Raw genomic sequence first — 19,330 nt, 5'->3', positions numbered from 1 at the left:
TCCCAAAATAAACCAACAACAAAACAATAGTCCGCCTTCTTTGTGCAGTCCAAGCACGGGGAAAACACGGGGTAATAAAACTCAGCACTTCCGGGTTGTTGCTCCTCTAGCGTAATCCTGGAGTGTCCCGTTAGTGCTCTAAAGAGACAAGGAGTAGATGGGTTAACAGGACAGTCCAATCCACAAAATGTCCCGTCCTTTAATTCCCTTCCCCTGTTTCTCTATTAGTTAGTTTTAGTTTCAGTTTCTCTCTGTCTCTCTCTCTCTCTCTCACACACGCACTGTACCTTGTCAGAAGGAACAGAACCCCGGGCCACGCCCCCTTTTGTACGCCCCGTCCCGTCCCCATTGGTCAGCGAGGGCAACCGCCGTCAGCCAATGCGTGATTGCCACTGCGCTTCCCGACCGGGTTTGTGACGTTGCGCACCACGGCTCTGCCTGCTCCTCCTCCCCAGTGCCCTCACCGGTCGGAAGGGAGATCTAAAACAAGAATTCACTCTCTCTTTGTCACAGTCCTCCAACAGGATAATGATCCAAAACACACAGCTAAAAGCACCCAAGAATGGATAAGAACAAAACATTGGACTATTCTGAAGTGGCCTTCATGAGTCCTGATCTGAATCCTATCGAACATCTATGGAAAGAGCTGAAACTTGCAGTCTGGAGAAGGCACCCATCAAACCTGAGACAGCTGGAGCAGTTTGCTCAGGAAGAGTGGGCCAAACTACCTGTTAACAGGTGCAGAAGTCTCACTGAGAGCTACAGAAAACGTTTGATTGCAGTGATTGCCTCTAAAGGTTGTGCGACAAAATATTAGGTTAGCGGTCCCATCATTTTTGTCCATGCCATTTTCATTTGTTTTATTATTTACAATATTATGTTGAATAAAAAATCAAAAGCAAAGTCTGATTTCTATTAAATATGGAATAAACAATGGTGGATGCCAATTACTTTTGTCAGTTTCAAGTTATTTCAGAGAAAATTGTGCATTCTTCGTTTTTTGTGGAGGGGTACCAACAAATTTGAGCACGTCTGTATGTACAATACAAAATACATGTTTTGTGAAAGTGTCTTCTAAACTTGTTTATTTTAATACAGTAAAACCCTGTTTATCCAAAGATTTAGAGATTATACAAACTATTACTGTGATCTTTTATTCGTTTTTATTCTGAAACCATTACCGTTCAGCATTTTTGTGGCAATAATATTTGGCATGGTGTTAACATACCAACTCCAAGCAAGTGTCTTTGTTTATAATAGTGCACCATATTATGATAGTGAGTTCATCTAAAAGTTACAAAGCAGTAGTGCCAAAAAAAGTTTAGTAAAAATATGGACTTTTACAAAGAGATGGGTTTGTAGGGGGTTGGTAGCTAGACAAAAGAATATGTCATACAAATAAGACAGTGTTACAATTGCCACACAATAACCTGACATTCAAAATGTCCCCCAATCACCAGTACAGTGGCGTGGTGGCCAAAACAAATAGAGAAACAAAACACTCATTCAAACAAGTACCGTGCTGAGGTGGTTTAGCAACAGTAGTAATTGTTATTTATCTCCTCTCTCTACTCCCGTTCTCCACTCACCGAACACCCAACCCCGAGCGAGTGACTCGTGCATTTATATATACAGCTGTGCTGGGATTCAATTAATTAATCATTCACTTGAATCATGTGAACTAATTTGTGCAACCACATCGTAATATACATTTTATCTGCACGTGACATAATTGTGCAATCCCCGTGCTTAAATACAAATATACATTTTAACAACACTCGTGCAACATAGCCCAATTTATGCACCACTATATCCACACCAACAATAACACGCCACATACACCATAAAACAAAAATGTGCACAGAGGCAGGGAACCCTGCCACATATCTACCCCCTTGTGTGCAGCACACATGGCCTCAAAGGCCACCTTCCCCCTTAAAATCCCAAAAGTTCCGCTCAAAGTCCTGGGCCAAGAACAGAGGCTTAAGGGACCCATGTGCGGCAATGTTGTCTTGGCAATGCTGTCGGCGGTAATGGTGACAGCAAGGTGGCACACTCCTGCCAGTGATCGGCTGCTGGTGGCAATGCCGGCAGCTTCCCAGCTGACAGCGGAAATGTTGTCAGCGGAGCCTTCAACGGCTCCCAGGCTGGCTCCTCCAGCCCCAGAAAATTCGGGCCTCTCCAGGCGACAGCGAGCAGGCCTCCCCAGGCGATGGCGAACTAGCCTCTCCAGGCGACAGTGGCTCGGCAGCCCCAGGCAGTGCGGGACAGGCAACCCCAGGCGGTGTGGGTGGGAGCAGCAGGGAGTCCTCCCTTGGCGGTGGAGGAGGGAGCGGCAGGTAGTCTCCTGGCGGCAAAGGTGGGAGCAGTGGGTAGTCTACCCCATGGTGGCGGGGGTGAGTGCAGCAGATAGTCTTCCTCTATCACTGGAGACTGATGCAGCTCTCCCTCGGTCGCATGGGACTGGTGCGGCTCTCCTTCGCTCGCTGGTGTAGGCATGGCTCCTCCATCTCGTGCTGGAGACAGTGGGGCTTCTCCTTCTCGTGCCAAGAACTGGTGCTCCTTCTCTTCTTCCTGGGGCATGGGCAGTTGACTACGAAATGGCCCCACTTCCTGCAGGCAGTGCACCGGTTCAAGGCCTTGAGAGTGCTGAGGTATGCATCCCAGCTGCCCTCCGGTCGTCGTCCCTCCTCCTCTCCGGGTCTGGGGCAGTTGATGACGGAGTGGCCCCCCTCCCCGCAGAAAGGGCACCTTCTAGAGGCCTTGACCAGGCTGAAGTAGCCGTCCTATCAGCTCCTCTTGGGCTTCCTTTTCTCTGGCACCACCCTCTTGGGCGCTGGACGCTTGGGTGCTGGATGCTCGGGCTCCACCCTCTCGGGAGCTGGACGCTCGGGCTCCACCCTCTTGGGCGCTGGACCTTGTGCTGGCTTTTTCCCCTTCTTCCAGAGCCGACCACTCCTCCCCTTCTTCCTCTTCAGGGCCGGCAGTTCCACCTCCTGCCAGGGAGGGGGTTGGTTGGGTGATATGTGTTGGTATAAATTATGCCTTTGTTATTGAAATCAATGGGAATGGCAAACGCTATTTGTCCGATATAAACTGCCTGAAATAACCTTGTACAGTGTAAATGGTGGCGACTTTTACAGCAATCTTGGAATGGTCAGTCTCCTAAATACCAATTCAGGGGAGAAGCATTTGTAGTGCTGTTTTTGTGTTACTTGCATCCAGCAATCCACGTAAAAGCAGAGAAAATAACAACTGACACAAAGAACACCAACTGTTCATAATGAGTTTTAGCAACATTCAAGATGTTTTGCAAACTTCATTAAATCAAGAGCAACGTGTTAATGTTGCGGAGGGGAGGAGGTAAAGGGAGGCCACGATCCAAGAGATGAACTGATAATGAGAGACTGGAACCACTTGGGGTTGAGTGATTTATAGAAGTTAATGACTGGGCTGAATCTGATTTTGTTTCTTGATATCAATAAATGAAATTAGGAACCGGGAAGCCTCCCCATTCCAGTCTCTCAAAGAAAGAGAGATACTTATCATTGTACAGTATTACTGGAATATCTGTTGTCTACAGTCTGGGCCATATGAGATGTAATCTGTATGCATTAATTTGCCTAGATGTATACTTTTCTGACAAATTGTTAACCCCCCCCCCCCCCCCCCCCCAAAAAGCTAAGATTGATGTTTTTTTTTAATGTGTCAATAAAATAAAAACAATAATGTTTTATATACTACTTACTATAAAGGACATGTGTTCCACATCGCTGTAACTTTCACAGTAGGTTATTTTGGATTTAGCCGCAGAGAGATGACAGATATCATTTTAGGGCAGACCTCCTGTGAAATGACATCAGTTTCCCTCCCTTGTGGCTGACCTAAAAGCCGTATTGCTTTGACTAACTCATGCACAGTTTACATTTTAATGGCATGTGATCTTGCCATGTGAAAGACATTGAGGGACATGCAGTACGACTGTAATTATGTTTTGTGCACTGAAAAAGTACAATTTACATTTGTTGTGTGGACAAGTGAGGTTAAAATTTGTTTTAAAAAATAATTGCTCATTCTGTTTTGCTTCAGTGATATGAAAAGCAAACCGCTTATTTCACAACAAAACTGATTATTTTGTACAACTTTATAGGTTTACTGTTTGTCAGCATTATACCAGTGAGACGTTTCTCTGTTAAAAATAAATCAATAACAACAATACGTGTATTTGGTCAAAATGGCAAAAATAATTAAATGTGTGTCCCAACTTGCTAAACTGTCCGCAGCGCAGTAGCTTAGAATCAGCTTGAACCAGGCAGTCTCGCGCAGACAAGTTCATATGTTCAAAAAAGTGGCGGAGGCAAGTTTGTTCCCACCTGCGGTGGTTTGAGGTAAAGAGACACCCACAAAGATCGATTACTTAGTAGTGTTATTTAAATACAAAAGAAAATGGCTTCTCATAAAATAGTTTTATCAGGTAAAACACCTAAAAGTCCATTGAAGAGGAATTGTATCCAGCATGGTTAAGTATTATAAGGATGAATCGTGAAAAGGAATGATAATAGTGATTGGAAATGTTATTAAAAGAGTAAGTGCCATGTCAGGTGTTCATGAGAGAACTTGTGAGACAAATTGGAGCTGAAGGAAAACGCAACAAAGGCTAGAGACTGGTCACCATTTACTAATCTGAGTAAAGTGAGACAGTGGAAAACAGGGACAATTGAATTGGATGATTTTGACAAGTGTGTTGAGAATATAAATTTGTTGTTTTTATGCTGAGAGCCAGGGAAGTGCCAACCATCTGGAAACAACTTGTGCTGGAAGAAAAGATTGGATTTGCAGGTGAAGATATAAATTTGAAATTATTTCAGACATTTTCAAGTTGCTATATCTGTCTGAACTGCCAAAGCGCAGCTCTGTCCTGAATTACAGCAGTACACTACTGTATTGGAATGTAAACAAAGACTAGTCCTGGTGTCTTGACAAATAGTGTCATTGGAAGACGTGTCTCATTTGTAGTCAGAACACATGCGCAGTTATGCGGATTCATATGCGCATGCTTAGAATATTTTTTCCTCCATCTTTGCCAAAAACTGTCACCTTTTCAGTTTGAATCAGTACATGAAAATGGAAGAACTGATTTTAGAAAACATTAAATTTTTTTTTTTTTTACTGAGGGTAAATACCCTAATAATTGTTGCAAAAATCAACGAAGAAGTTTAAGAAGATATGCCGACAAGTTATCTTTGGAAGGCGCTCTGATCCCTATGTCTTACAGCAGCCCCGATCTGTATAATCAGGACCCTTTTATTCCTGGCGTTCTGCTGCACCACGCCCAGGAGCTCACAGCTGGTAAACACACACAACTTGCTCGTTCCCGCAACTAAACACAGCAGGCAGGCTGCTACACACAGAGTGTCAGGTTCTCCATTAAAACCAATCCCACTATTATTTATTTCTACCATCACAACACTCCTATTTACAATAAACGCTATATGTGCTATATGTGCCTGTTCCCTTTATTTGAGATGTGACTGTTCCCTTTTTAATTGAGGCTGCTAAAATATACACAGAGCAATTACAAAAATAGCAACAATCCTGTGTTTTAATTAAAAGATTTAAAATGTACAGTTGTATTACGAGACTCTTTTTCTAGGTGGCATGTAGCTCTATAGATTTATTTTGTTTTATAGAAAAGTCACTAAATTGTAATTTGTACAATAGCTACCAATATCTCAATCTGAAATTTAACCTGGAAAACAACCTTACTCGGGATATAATTCAGGGTCATCTTCTGGAATATGAAACCCTCACAACAAAGGCCAGAAGGATATTGTCTACAGCTATAGTCAAGTTTTAGGATTGAGACATAAAAAAAAATATATATATTATCTTTTATTTAACATGTAATCAAATAAACTACAAAATGGTATCGCAAAGGTCTGCCGGAAACCATAATAGTAGTATGGTATTTCATGTAATTCAATATGTTTAACATAACATTATTCAACAGGTTTCATTGGATTATGATGCAAAATTAGTTAATTCTATAGGGTGATGCAAAACTATTGGCCATAGTGGCAAGCTTTCCTGACAAAATTACTGTATTGACTGTAGCACCGTTTTACCATGTAGGACTTGATCATCACTGCATTTTCATGCTGGCAGAAGACATCTGTCTATGATACAAAAAGCTTAGCTTTTGTGTCCCTTGTCCAGTTTTCTCAAGTCATCTTTGATTATACACAAAGATTAATGGAAACAAGTGGATAAAATGGTTTCTTAGCCAGTCTTTTGCTCGCTGCCATTGCAAATACATTAAGCTGTATTATCTCAACCATCGTCAAGGAAACCAAAGATAGTTTAGGGTCAATTTAAAACAGTACAGAACAGTTTCCCCTGGAATCTTAACAGAAAAAGGGGAGAGAGTAATGTAGTTACTTGGGAAACTGAGCCACCACTGTATATGTACCTAAAACAATATAGGTACATTGTACTGTATATCTTTGGATATCTGGAAAGCACAGGTGCCCGATTTTTGGCCTGTAAAAATTTAAAACAGCGCTGCCAAACTGAGAAACACTAACATATTGAATTAGTTTGTGTTGCAGTCAACTTATACCATAGTAAAGTTATTTATGTATTTATTTATTGAATACATGTTTCTGTAGCATGTGTTTAATTCAAAACTGCTTCCACATTATTATAAGATTTATGGAATTATTTTGTTATCTGAAAAACACATTGTAAAAGCTGGGACTTTTGCATGCAGTTCAGATATGTGGTCTTTGATTCTGATTTTTTTTTCCCCAGGCATTTCTTCATCGGCTAAACCAGTATGCTGCTTCAAAAATGGATAAGAATGTGACTGAAGAAACAGTTAAGGTCAGTACTTGAACTGCCATTTTTATCATATTTTCACCTGGTTCACATAGTAATAATTGACTTGTATTTCTTTAGACAATTGGGATTTTGCTTGCTTTACTGACATGAAAAAGATCTATTTAAAAAGCATCTTATAAACTTGAAGCACTTTTCAAATCAGCAAGTCTAATGAGAAAAGGAAATGAACCAACAAGGTTAAGCTTGCTTACAACCTTATGCATGTTTTTTGTCTAGAAAGCTGACTTTTTATATAAGAACTGTCAAATACAGGAAGCAGCTGTGCAGAACTACTATTTATAAGTAAATCCAACAGTACACTTTACAATTCTAAAAAAAAGGCAATGGGGTGGGAATTGTAAATGAAAAGGTCTGAAGCTTTTTATAATGTTTTATATTGATATGTTAGTGTAACATCACATCTTGATGTAAGTATTTGATTCAGGATTTGATTTACATACATATTCTTGGAGTTGGCTCAGTGCAGGGCTGGCCAAACCTTTTCCACCGGGGAGGTAGGGGGGCTATGCTGAACTAAATGGACCAAACAGACCCACGATTTGCAGAGACATGTATTTTTTAATATAATTCTTATGGTTACCCATATGGCAAAGTGTGTGTGTGTGTATGTATATATGTATCACAATTGTTTGATATTACAAACGCATAAATAAGTCCTACATATTTATGTAAAATAAAAATAAAATACTGGGAAGTAATGTTATTAACTATTTATCGGCTTTGTTTGATTTTTTTCTCACAACTTACAGTACCAGAACTGCTTTTTTTTTTTTTTTTTCTCTGATGCGATCAAATACGGTATGTCCAGGGGAAAAAAAAAAAAAAAAATGTAGTGTAAAATATAACTGGCCAGAACTGTCGGCAGATAGTTTAAAAATACATTTTAAAACAATTCTAATTGTACTGATACAGTTCTTAAATTGGTGACGAATAAAAAATAACTGAGCATTTGTGTGATTTGTAATTTTATTGGATGCAGAGCTCCAGAAAAAAGACAGGGGGAGGAAGTGATATACTATACAGGGCATCGTGGTGATTGAAGCTCTGCGCTGGTGATGACCTCATAATCGAAACAATAGCCAAAAAATAACCAAACCACCAAAGACAACATTTACCCACTAGATGCTTTTGAAACAAGCCAAATTCGGCTACAAAAACGCCAATTTGACAGGACTGATCAAGGAGGAGTAGCATGAATGTCGCATGAGAGAAGCATGCATTACCTATTAAATGTTACCTCAAATTCAATGTACATATAAAACGTAAACTGGTATAATTTGTTTTTGAAAAAATCTATATTTTAAGATTTAGGACTACACCACTGATAGGAACACAATTCCTTTATATGAAACTGGAAACATTGCTATTGGGTTCATTGAGTAGTATGCATGACAGGCTTTCTGCTTTCCTGTATCTCTGTTTTTTTAGCAGATGAAGCAAAACTAGCATAACATCAGAGATTATATATCTATTAACTATGACCAGTGTCAGTAAGGAATTTCAACTTGCAGTGTGATTTAACCTCAGCAAGTTCCTTTATGAATTGTAAACAGCACAGTTGCGGTACCCTTAGATATGTACAGAATGCTAAACATAGAGTTTATCTTAAAAAAAAAAAAAAAAAAAAAAAAAAAAAAAAAAGTCACGTATATTGTTGCCCAATTAAATATCCCATTCGCCACACTTTTTTTAATGTTTTGTGCCCATCTCCATTGTTTTCCAGATGTTGTTTTCTAATATTGAAGAAATTCTGTCAGTGCACAAAGAGTTCCTGTCCATGATCGAGGAGCTACTGCAGCCTGAAACCAGCGCACATCATGAACTGGGGCTCTGCTTCCTGCAGTTTGTAGGTTTTCTATTTAAATTTGTAAACTGTCTACTCTTTAATTTGAGATCACAAAATGAATTTCACTTGTGACCTGCACCAAATTAGAACACTGGCCTCCAGCTGAAAAAGCACAAAAGGCTAGTGATAAACTACTATTCTTCAGAGTCCCCTAACTTTGAATGTATGTCTTTATCTGTTATCAGGTCATTTTGCAAATCTGATGTTTGGGGGGAACAAAATTTTGAATATGAAAAATATGTAAACTTATAAAACTTGAATCCATTTAAATAAATATTGAGACTTTCAGTCATGCACTTAGTGTGGTTTGGAGGCATCACACATTCTAGGTCCTTGCCCTAAAAATATTACTTTGTATAATCTATAAATATTAAAAGAAACCTATTAAATTTTATGACAAACATTTTCAAGTCTAGTCCAAACATTTCTCTAGAATATTATTTTGGTATTGGCACATGTTTTATAAAAAAAAAAAAAAAGACTGAGGAGGTTATAGTTGTTCAAGCAACTGACTGCCGTGGTGACGATGGTTATTGTCAGGTTCGGCCTGTTGCTGAAATCATATTTCTCTTTATTTTACTGTGTTTGTATTTGAACTTTAGCACTGAGCAGGTTTCTCGTCGGTGACCAGTAACTCACAGATCCAGGCCACGTGATTTCTAACTTGCTATGGGTTAAGTGATGCTGCACCATATTAGTACTGGTTTTGAAAGAAAATTTGTCAAAAAAATACATTTACCTTTGAGTAAGTGGAAGGGGTATTTATTTACAGTGATTAATAACTTGTCCTTTCTGGATGAGAACTGTGGTTTTGATACAGATGGATGAGGAATGTAACATAGGCAATATTGAGCCATAAATTGTCACTGCATAACTTTGCTTTCTGTCGATTCCCACAAACTCCTCTCTCTCTCTCTCATGTCCAGCTTTAGGATTAAAAGAAACAAAATATATGGGGGAAAAAGTGACATGAGTTAGTCATCATTCTGATTTCCCCTTTATGCAATGCATAATTATATAAGTCAAAACAAGAAAGTATCAAGTGATCTCACATAACTATTGTACAGTTCTGTATATTCAGCCAATTTAACATTTAAAGACTAGACATTTCCAGTAACTAAAATGCAACATACAGTATGCCAGAAAAAAATAACTTTTTTTTTTTTTTTTTTTAAATGTAGTTGTTGCCAATTATTTTTTATTATTTTCTCCCAATTTAGAATTGCCAATTATTATTTTGAAGCTCAGCTCACCGCTACCACCCCTGCGCTGACTTGGGAGGGCGAAGACGAACACATGCTGTCCTCCGAAGCGTGTGCCGTCAGCCGACCGCTTTTTTTCACACTGCCGACTCACCATTCAGCCACCCAAGAGCTACAGCGTTGGAGGACAAAGCAGCTCTCGGGCAGCTTACAGGCAACCCCGCAGGCGCCCGGCCAGACTACAGGGGTCGCTGGTGCACGGTGAGCCGAGGACACCCTAGCCGACCTAACCCTCCCTCCCCCAAGGCGACGCTCGGCCAATTGTGCGCCGCCCCCTAGGAGCTCCCATCCACGGTCGGCTGTGGAATAGCCTGGACTCAAACTCGCGACGTCCAGACTATAAAGCGCATCCTGCACTCCACGTGGAGCGCCTTTACTGAATGCGCCACTCGGGAGCCCCCAAAAAATAATTTTTAAAATGCCAAATTCGGTTGTAACAGCAACATGACATTACAAATTTTAACATTAAATCTTTTTTTCTGCTTTTTTAACACAGAGAAACAGATTTCAGATTTATGATGAGTATTGCAGTAATCACGAAAAAGCACAGAGGCTACTGCTGGAAATGAACAAAATAAGGACTGTCCGGACATGTTTACTGGTAGGAAACACAATGTATTTGAATGCTACATATCACAGTTTATAGAACATTTGGCTAGTAGCTGTAAAAGTTTTAAAATACTGTTAAGACCCATATTTTGCCTTAATGCCATATTACAGTATTTACATTTATTATTTATTATAGATCTTGTGTTCGTTGCCTGAACTGTGCTTAGTGTAAAAAACACATCCTTTGAACACAAAAAGCAGTATATGAGACAATGGTTTTGTTTCTTGCATCTCACTTGATTAGACATGACTGTGTTTCTTTTGTTAACTTCAGAACTGCATGCTGCTAGGAGGACGGAAGAACACTGATGTACCACTTGAAGGCTATCTGGTAGCTCCAATACAAAGGATCTGCAAATATCCTCTTCTTCTGAGGGTATGTGTGTGGGTTATATCTCTCATGCTCCTGCTATTATTGTGTCAACCTTTCTTTGTTTGTTTTTTGTATATTTATTTATATATTGATTTATTATACTGCTCTGGATCTTTCAGCCAATCAGTACCTTCTGTATTTCATGACACATCAAGACTATGTTTTGGTCCCTGCCTATTTTTTTAAATCTAAAACCAACTGTTTGCTGTGGTGTTTTGTAGCCAAGTGAATACACCATCATTGAATCCAGTTACTATGGGCTGTCTGAAGGTTTAGGCAGTTGGGTTTGGTTTTCACAGCTGTCACTCAATCGTGTGGGTCTGTAGATCATTCAGTTAGATACTACTTTCTTTCTAGCGTTTTCTTTGGCCATATGTTTAAATCAGTCCCCCTCTTTAAATAAATACATGTAAAACCTTTCTCTTCTGTTATTGTGGATCTCTTCTGATCTGCGTAGCTGGTTATTGGGATCAATGGGATATATACTAACTTGTCAAATATTTTTTTTAAATAATATGATTGAGCAACTGTTTGAGGATTATCTTGCTAAAAAGAATATATAACTAAATAAAAAACGTAAAAGTGTATTAATAAAAGCATCATATAACAGTAGAATTATATATATATATACATACACACACACACAGTATATATATCATTTGACAAATTATTGACAAATACTGTACACTATTTTCCAACGCACATTCAGATAGATTTTCAAAGTTTGATAACCTATTGAATAAAACTGCATTAATAAATCCCCATATACTTCAATATAACTTATAAATTGAAGTTGAAAAATACTTTGTCAAATTTCTTCTTTTAGTATTTCTAAATAAATATAAACTTAACTGAGCAAAGCAATTTTAGTTGAAATGTGAATTAGATTTATACTTCACTTAAGTAAATTTCCTCAAGATTCCCTTACCAAGTTCTGTAACTGTTTGTGTGACCAGGAGTTGTTAAAGAGGACACCGAAGAAGCACACTGACTACGCACTGGTGCAGGAGGCTCTCCAAGTCATGAAAGCAGTTTGTTCCAACATCAATGAAGCAAAGAGGCAGATGGAAAAGTTAGAGGTCCTGGAGGAATGGCAGTTCCATATCGAAGGATGGGAGGCAAGTTATCAAAATGCTTTTCTTTCTTTTTTCTTGGTTCATGAAATAATGTCTCTATTATTTTTAAAGAGCAGTGCAAATAGACAAAGGATAACTGTCAGTGAGCAATTTGTTTGGAGAACAGCTGGGAAAGAAGGCTTTTATTTGAAGATCAATGGTCAGTGATTCAGTACATCTGCCTCGGCGTCTCCCATATTGACTGCAATCATTCAAGTGTTGATTTTTCTTTTGCTTTTCAAGACTTTTTTTCTTTTTTGTGGTCAAAGTGTATTTTTGTCTTGTAGTGGAATCTTACAGTACCAATCCTGTCAACATCTTTTACCTGTCACATCCAATCACAAGTCATTAAAGTGAGTTGGTGATCAGGGGAGGCAGTGGAACCTGATACAGTGCTATGAATCCTTCTGCCCTGGTGGTTCTCAATCAATTCAAACACTCATTGTTCACTGGCTCATGAAAGAAGTTCTCTCAGAGCACACCGATTGGATGCGTATTGATGGAGCTTGCTGGGAAGCTTTTTGAGTCGACTCATTATATACCTGCTTTGTGGACCCACTATGTTGTCCACTTTCACAATATAATCGATAATACAAATAATAATAAGAAAATGTGTTAAACGACAATAAAATTTGCATGGTGGCAGATGTTAGCATATTAATGGTGTATCAACGTGATGAATCTTTACTAGAGGCTTTCCTACTGTTTTGTAGTTTGTGTTTTATTTTCTCTGCTGGCTAGTGGAGAAAATGTGTTTAACAACCAAATTGGGGTAAAATGTTAAGATATGAAAAGTCTTGCCAGTCAGAATACAATAATAAGATTCTACTGCTGCAGCCCCCTACCTTTTTTTCTGCCACCCCATTTTTTTGGGCCACCAGCCCCCACTGATACTGTAGATTTATACAAATTGTCACTGTACCATGTTGCATGTTTATAACATAATGCATGTTTAAAAATAATTCAGGATTTTTTTTTCTTCTTTCTAATAGCTTTCCAGAGAATGGAAAGGAAATGTGTGGCATAACATTATTATCATTTGTATGATAATTTTGTTTTCTACTGTAATTTGACACAAATTATTCTAAAATATGGCGACATGAAATAACAAAAGGTCATTGTGTAGTGTAGCTTTTATAATTGATTTTGTTTTAAATCATAATGAAACAGAGGGCTATTTGAGAGAACTCAATTCATGGCTAAGCAGAGCTGTTGAAATTCTTAAGTTGGAAGAGAGATCCTTCACTTGGCAAAATGAGGATGATTCACAGATTGGACCATTATTTCAATGTGGAAGCCAAGTAGGGTGCTTATGTAAGCAGGCTGCAGTAATCAGTGTCTTGCTAAGTGACTGAATGACAGACCTCAAAGCAGGGGAACGAAAGATTACTAATATTACAGTTCAAACTTTGACAAAAAGAAAAGTGTTACCAGCATGACGTGACTACATTTGGTTTATTTCAAGCCCAGAGCTCTCTTTATATCAAATCCACACACTTTCTTATTACCTGTTTCCTAGCAACCACAAAAGATTCTTGTTGCTGAGCAGGTTTTTTTTTTTTTTTTTTTTTTTTTTACATTATACTTTTATAATTTTAAGGAACTCGCGTAGACAAGCACTTTGGCTAGTGCCTTCATCTGTATACTTCTTACCTTTACAAAGAAGAATATCTTTGACGCTAATGAGTGTCTCGTTTCCATAGGTGCCCTACAAACAGCTACCATGCACATTTACACAAACACATGGCATAAATGACAAGAACAGTTTATAATGATACAGACAGACATGTGCACTCGCAATCCAAACTCTTTAACATTTGGCCACTGAAGATTTACTAACAAATTTCTGTTATTGGATTGTTTAATAATATAATAACACTATTTTCCATAAATATAGGTATTTTGAGATATATTAGCAATTATATTTGAGTTAAATACTGATTTATGGTTTAAACGAAACACTGTATGCATCCCCATTACATTTTAAAATTATATTTACTAATAAAAAAAAACAACTCATGATCTACCAGCTGACAAATGTAATGATACGATGTAATGTTTTACTACTCAAATTACTATTGATTAGGGTTATACTACTGGTTGATTTATCAAGCTGGGAAAACATACTGTAGGTATAGAACACATTTGAGTAATGTTTGCCTGCAGTACGGCATATACATAAGGTTTTACAGATGCATTCAAACACCCAGTGAACCTTCACAAACACACACTTGTAATATAAATCCCAGTACAAACCATATTAAAGAGTGCATGACATTGGAGTAATGAATCCAAATATTTTATTGTACTTTCATTGGAGAGTAAAAAAAAAAAAAAAGTGCAGGCTCAGACATTTGTTATCTGGTGATAGCTTGCAAAGCTAATGATGTATCGAATTGCTATGGATCGATTTACTCCTTTTTTGAGAAGCAGATCTTGATATTGAGCAAGGGTATTTTTTTGTTGTAGGAAGGAAGCCTGTAAACATTTATATAGTTCTGTATTTAGAAACCTGAAATTGGAAACAAACAATGCTTTGTTTTAGTGAGAATATATGCATGCTACAGTTCATGCCAGGGCTTACTCAACATCAAAAGCCGTGAAAAACTACTGCAAATCAAAAGCAGTTGGTAAAACTTTTATTGGGAAATTGTTTTGGCATGCTTAACGAGCCAGACAAAGCCTTTTAACAATGTTGATTTAAACATTTTTATGCGACTTGAATGGGAGAGAGAGTTGGGTTTGCCACTTTCAGGACCTTTATTACTGTCTTCTAATGTAAAAGAAACACTTCTCACAACAATAGATGAGTTTATCAGGGCGGTGCCTATATATTTATTCATGCAAAAACAAACAAAAGCCTAACTCCAAGTTGGAGCACTTGCTAAACTTTTACAAGTTTTCTAGCTAACAATCGGATGGCTAAGCCGTTTACCGATTCACCAAAACACTTGTTTTCTAAAACACTTTTTTATACCTGCCTGCTTGTTCACTGGGAGGTGTGCCTCATTACATTAGAGCCAGGTGTGATTCATTCTATTTTAAAAGGTGTATATAAAAATTGCCTACTTTTGTATGACTGATTAAGATTAAGAATCTTTATTTGAACATTCTCCATATTACATTTTTTTTCATATGAAGTCTCTTCATTAAATATTACCATTACAGATATATAGTCTGTTCTAAATTGTAACCTATTTTGATAGTGTTTAAGGAGTGACAGTGGCCAGAATGTTTACATAATATAAATATTTTGCACAGGATCATATTCATTATGACCGTTTTTTAAATATGTTCTGACCTTCCGGATTGCCAAAAGAGCTATGCTTCAGAAAAAAAACTGAGGAGTCACTCCAACAGGGCCTACTTTATCCAAGTTGTGTGTTACATATTATATTCATAAATGCATATTGTCGCTTCTTCCGTAGGTAAATGCATCTAAATGTAAACCTATTCCAAACCACAAAACTCTATTATACCCCAAACCTTTAACTGAATCCAAGCCTTAAAGACGCTATCAGATTGCTCCCTGAGCATTTAATATGGGATGAATCCACAACATGTTTCATAAACAGTACACTATTACTGTAACTGTAGCTTCACTTGATATATAAATACACTGTTGGATTTTAAGAGGAAAACTTGTATAAGGAGTCAGTTAACACGCTGGTGAAAAAGTCTTTCCAACGTGGTTTAAAGTACATTCCTGTGTCCTTGGTGCCAATATTTAGTGCAGCATGTTTCTTTCTCACAGGCCTTCAGTCCCCAGCTGGGTGATGCTTGCATAACTGTAGGAAGACCCCCTACTGGGAGGAACTGCGGGTCTGGTGTCTGCCAATGGCCATTCCTCTCAGCAGCCAAGGCTGTGGCTTTGGTAGAACATACTGAATTTCTATATTGCCTCTCCGTTTTTGGAGGCTTCATTGATTTTTTATAGTTGGAAACTGACATCATTTTATATTTACTCTCTGAGGGATCAGTACATTACAGAACAAAGAGGAAGGCTTTCAATGTTCAATTGTTGTGAAGGAAAGGGTGAATTGCCATAGGTAATATGCATAGTACAGCGACAGCAGCCTCTACATGGCAATTGAATTGTCCAAGAGCTGCGACTGTTTACTCACAGCTGCTTTGAATTTGATCGATTTGCCCAGAAACTCTCCAGACCATTTCCACTTTCAAAAGTGCGTGTCAGTTTTCATCACTGGTTCACTTACTATTCTGAAGAAAGTCAGAGGAGCCATCTTGCCACATACAAATGGAAGGTATCATGCAAATGGTTGTGTTGTATGAAACATGTTTGGGTCACCTGATCAATTGAATGTAAAACTGTGATGTAGATGGAAAATAACAGGAAAGGAATGGTTTATGACTTGAATAGGAGGAGCAAGTACGGGTACAACATGCCTGATGGAAACATAAAAGCTAGTGCTAATTATACAACATATAATAATAATACTTATAATAATTTGCAGAAATTTTTTGCGGTAGATTTTATATTTGAAGATATGTTTTAGCCGACAATTCTGTATTACTGGCAATTCAAAGGTTTTAATTCACAGATTGTATGTAGTTATTTATTTTTCTCCACAAGCACAAATTGGAACTGGACACACTTTTTTATATTGAATTAGATGAAGTGTAAATACCCATTTTAATTTTCGAAAATAAATCAATCAATGTTCATCTCTTGACTGAACAGATGAAACAATGTCCCACTTACTGTAGCTAGTTTTTGTGCACTTGGAGAATATACTCTGAACTGGTATAGATAACAATGGACATGACAGTACTGTAATTTCTCAGAACCAGGAAGTGGCAACTATATCCAAACAAAGACTGAATAAACAGGCCTTTCAGTCCTGTAGTCAGAGCAGCACATGAAAGGTGATGCACAACATATTGTGCAGTGCCATGGCTGGTTTAATTAAATAAACATCTGGTTTAGAGCAAAACCTCTGAGAGAGAGAGAGAGAGAGAGAGAGAAATGGTTCCCCATTTCCTACCAAAAGGAAACGTTTAGCACATTTGTTGGCCCTGGAGCGAAAAGAGTTTATTTTTAGACTTGACAGGGTGATCAAAGTACCATAAAACCACAAAGACTAGGTAAAAAAAAGGCTGATGTTGTTTGTTATTGCTAGATTGGGACCCTCGTGTGTATTCACCATACTCTTAGCTAGACTAATTGATATAATTGTGTTGAAAGTTAATGTAAATCATTGATAATGGCTGTATATACTCTCAACAAAAACAGTGTGCAGGGATCGTCTACTTTGACAGGAACTGTCGGATTCAGTTGAAACATCCGAGGCACCTATATTCTCTTCACTCACCAAGCCAATCGGTTAGATTGTTAGGAATGGCACAGGTGTGTCGTGTGGGAGAAAACCAGGGATGACCCTCTGTAATAGTTTGAAATGTTTTGTCATTTTCAGAACTGAATAGACTCCCATGTGTTCCACGCCAGCTATGTGTAACAGGCCACTGTCAGTGAGATAAAATGCTCTTTTGCATTGTGATTAAGCTGTTTGCTTACAGTGGGCAGGGTCGCTGGTTCACACCCAGCCTCCGCCCTGTTACAGATACACACCCGTTATCATTTCATACCTTGTTCTTCATTTACACATATTTCAAACTACTCTTACTCAGCATTAAAATTGAAAACAAACGATTTTGTTTTTTTTGTTTTTCAGGGCTCCAACGTTACTGATACATGCACTGAGATGCTGATGCAGGGGATCTTGATGAAAATTTCAGCTGGAAACATCCAGGAGCGAAGTTTCTTTCTTTTTGATAATCTGCTTGTTTATTGCAAAAAGAAACACAGGTAGATTTTTTATTTATTTATGTATTTATTTAGGATTAAGCATGTGTGTCAAATACTCAATGCTTTTCAGTGATATGGTTGGCAGTATACTGTGGTATCACGCTTACCCCTCAAAAACTGTTTAGAAGAGAGATTCTCTTGGCAAGGTATTGGTTTGAGATTAGGACCAGCCTAATTAATGTTAATATATTAATTACTCATCTTGTGATATGGAACTGAGATCACAAAACCACCACGCAATTTGGCATATAAAATAAGCCAAGGTTCACGGTTGATGGGGGATGGAGACTGAACTGTTCCTTCACTCCTAGGAGAATGGATGTTCCTTTCATCAGTGCCTTGAGCCATGCTTTGCTGGTGTAGTGCTTTTTCCTTTATATGGATATATGTAGTTTCCACTTCAATGAAGCATGTTTGTCACCGCATGAAGCTTAAGAAGTGCAAAGTAAAATGTGATGCCATGAGAGTAAAGTGCTTTATTCCTATAAATTGCAGACGTTTAAAGAACAGCAAAGCTGCTACAGATGGCCCCCGCTATCTGTTCCGTGGAAGAATCAATACTGAAGTTATGGAAGTGGAGAACATGGATGATGGGACAGGTAAATGTTTTTGTATGGATCAATATAATAGAAGAAAAAATAAGATTCATGTGTGGGTTTGGCAAGATCAACTTTCTTTCCCCCACTCAGAATATCTAAATATATAAAAAATGATGCACCATTGTTTCCAAATAATTATATGGGTTGTCCGTTAAGCAGTAACAGTCAAAGTTGAGTTATTGCCCTGGCTGTAAGATCCATTGCAGAGGCGTGCATCTCAACAATGACAGCTTTAATGGAAATGTTTCTGTTTTAGAGGCAGTCAAGGAGAATGTATTGCTTTTGCACTTATGATTACATCAGTATAACTTACATTTTATATTATCTGTGGAAATACAATTTTATTGTGCTTACATGTGTGCATTAGTGCCTCTCTCAAAACAAGCCAATGTTTCTCTGTAGTCCTCGACCATCACAAATCCTAATCAATAATTAATCATAGAAGTCATAAAAAGTTTTCCCATTTAGTCAGATCAAATAAAAACACCTATCTAGCATTAATAATAATAAGTCAGATATATTTATGTATTTTAAAGGAGGTGTAACAAGCCAAATATAAACTCTGGTCCTTTTTTTCAAATTTACATTGAGTAAATCTCCCTTTTTAGCAGATGTTGTGTATTTACTTCTGCAATGTAACTTATCTGATAAAAACAGCATTGAATTTAAGTTGAAATCCCAAAACGATTTTATGCTTTTGAAAATTGATCACAGTGAGCAGATTTACACAATATCCACTGTAACATGGCCTTTGGTCAATGTTCGTTTGCACCCTTTAAAAATAACCAACCCAGACACG

The 19,330-nt window shown here is 38.0% G+C and overlaps 1 protein-coding gene across 1 annotated transcript in view; it reads left to right on the top strand.

Annotated features, from left to right (window-relative positions):
* LOC117394402 (phosphatidylinositol 3,4,5-trisphosphate-dependent Rac exchanger 2 protein-like) overlaps window positions 1–19,330 on the top strand; it is a 142,899-nt gene that overhangs the window by 20,082 nt on the left and 103,487 nt on the right. The window contains exons 2-8 of the mRNA XM_033992638.3: window positions 6,811–6,882; window positions 8,624–8,746; window positions 10,505–10,609; window positions 10,892–10,993; window positions 11,947–12,108; window positions 17,799–17,932; window positions 18,428–18,531. Coding sequence (XP_033848529.2) covers window positions 6,811–6,882; window positions 8,624–8,746; window positions 10,505–10,609; window positions 10,892–10,993; window positions 11,947–12,108; window positions 17,799–17,932; window positions 18,428–18,531 — 802 coding nt within the window. The remainder of the gene's footprint in view (window positions 1–6,810; window positions 6,883–8,623; window positions 8,747–10,504; window positions 10,610–10,891; window positions 10,994–11,946; window positions 12,109–17,798; window positions 17,933–18,427; window positions 18,532–19,330) is intronic.

This window comes from Acipenser ruthenus, chromosome 3 (assembly GCF_902713425.1).
Source record: "Acipenser ruthenus chromosome 3, fAciRut3.2 maternal haplotype, whole genome shotgun sequence".
Classification (NCBI taxonomy): Eukaryota; Metazoa; Chordata; class Actinopteri; order Acipenseriformes; family Acipenseridae; genus Acipenser; species Acipenser ruthenus.
Note: the sequence above shows the minus strand (reverse complement) of the source record. Positions and strands in the feature narration are given on the sequence as shown.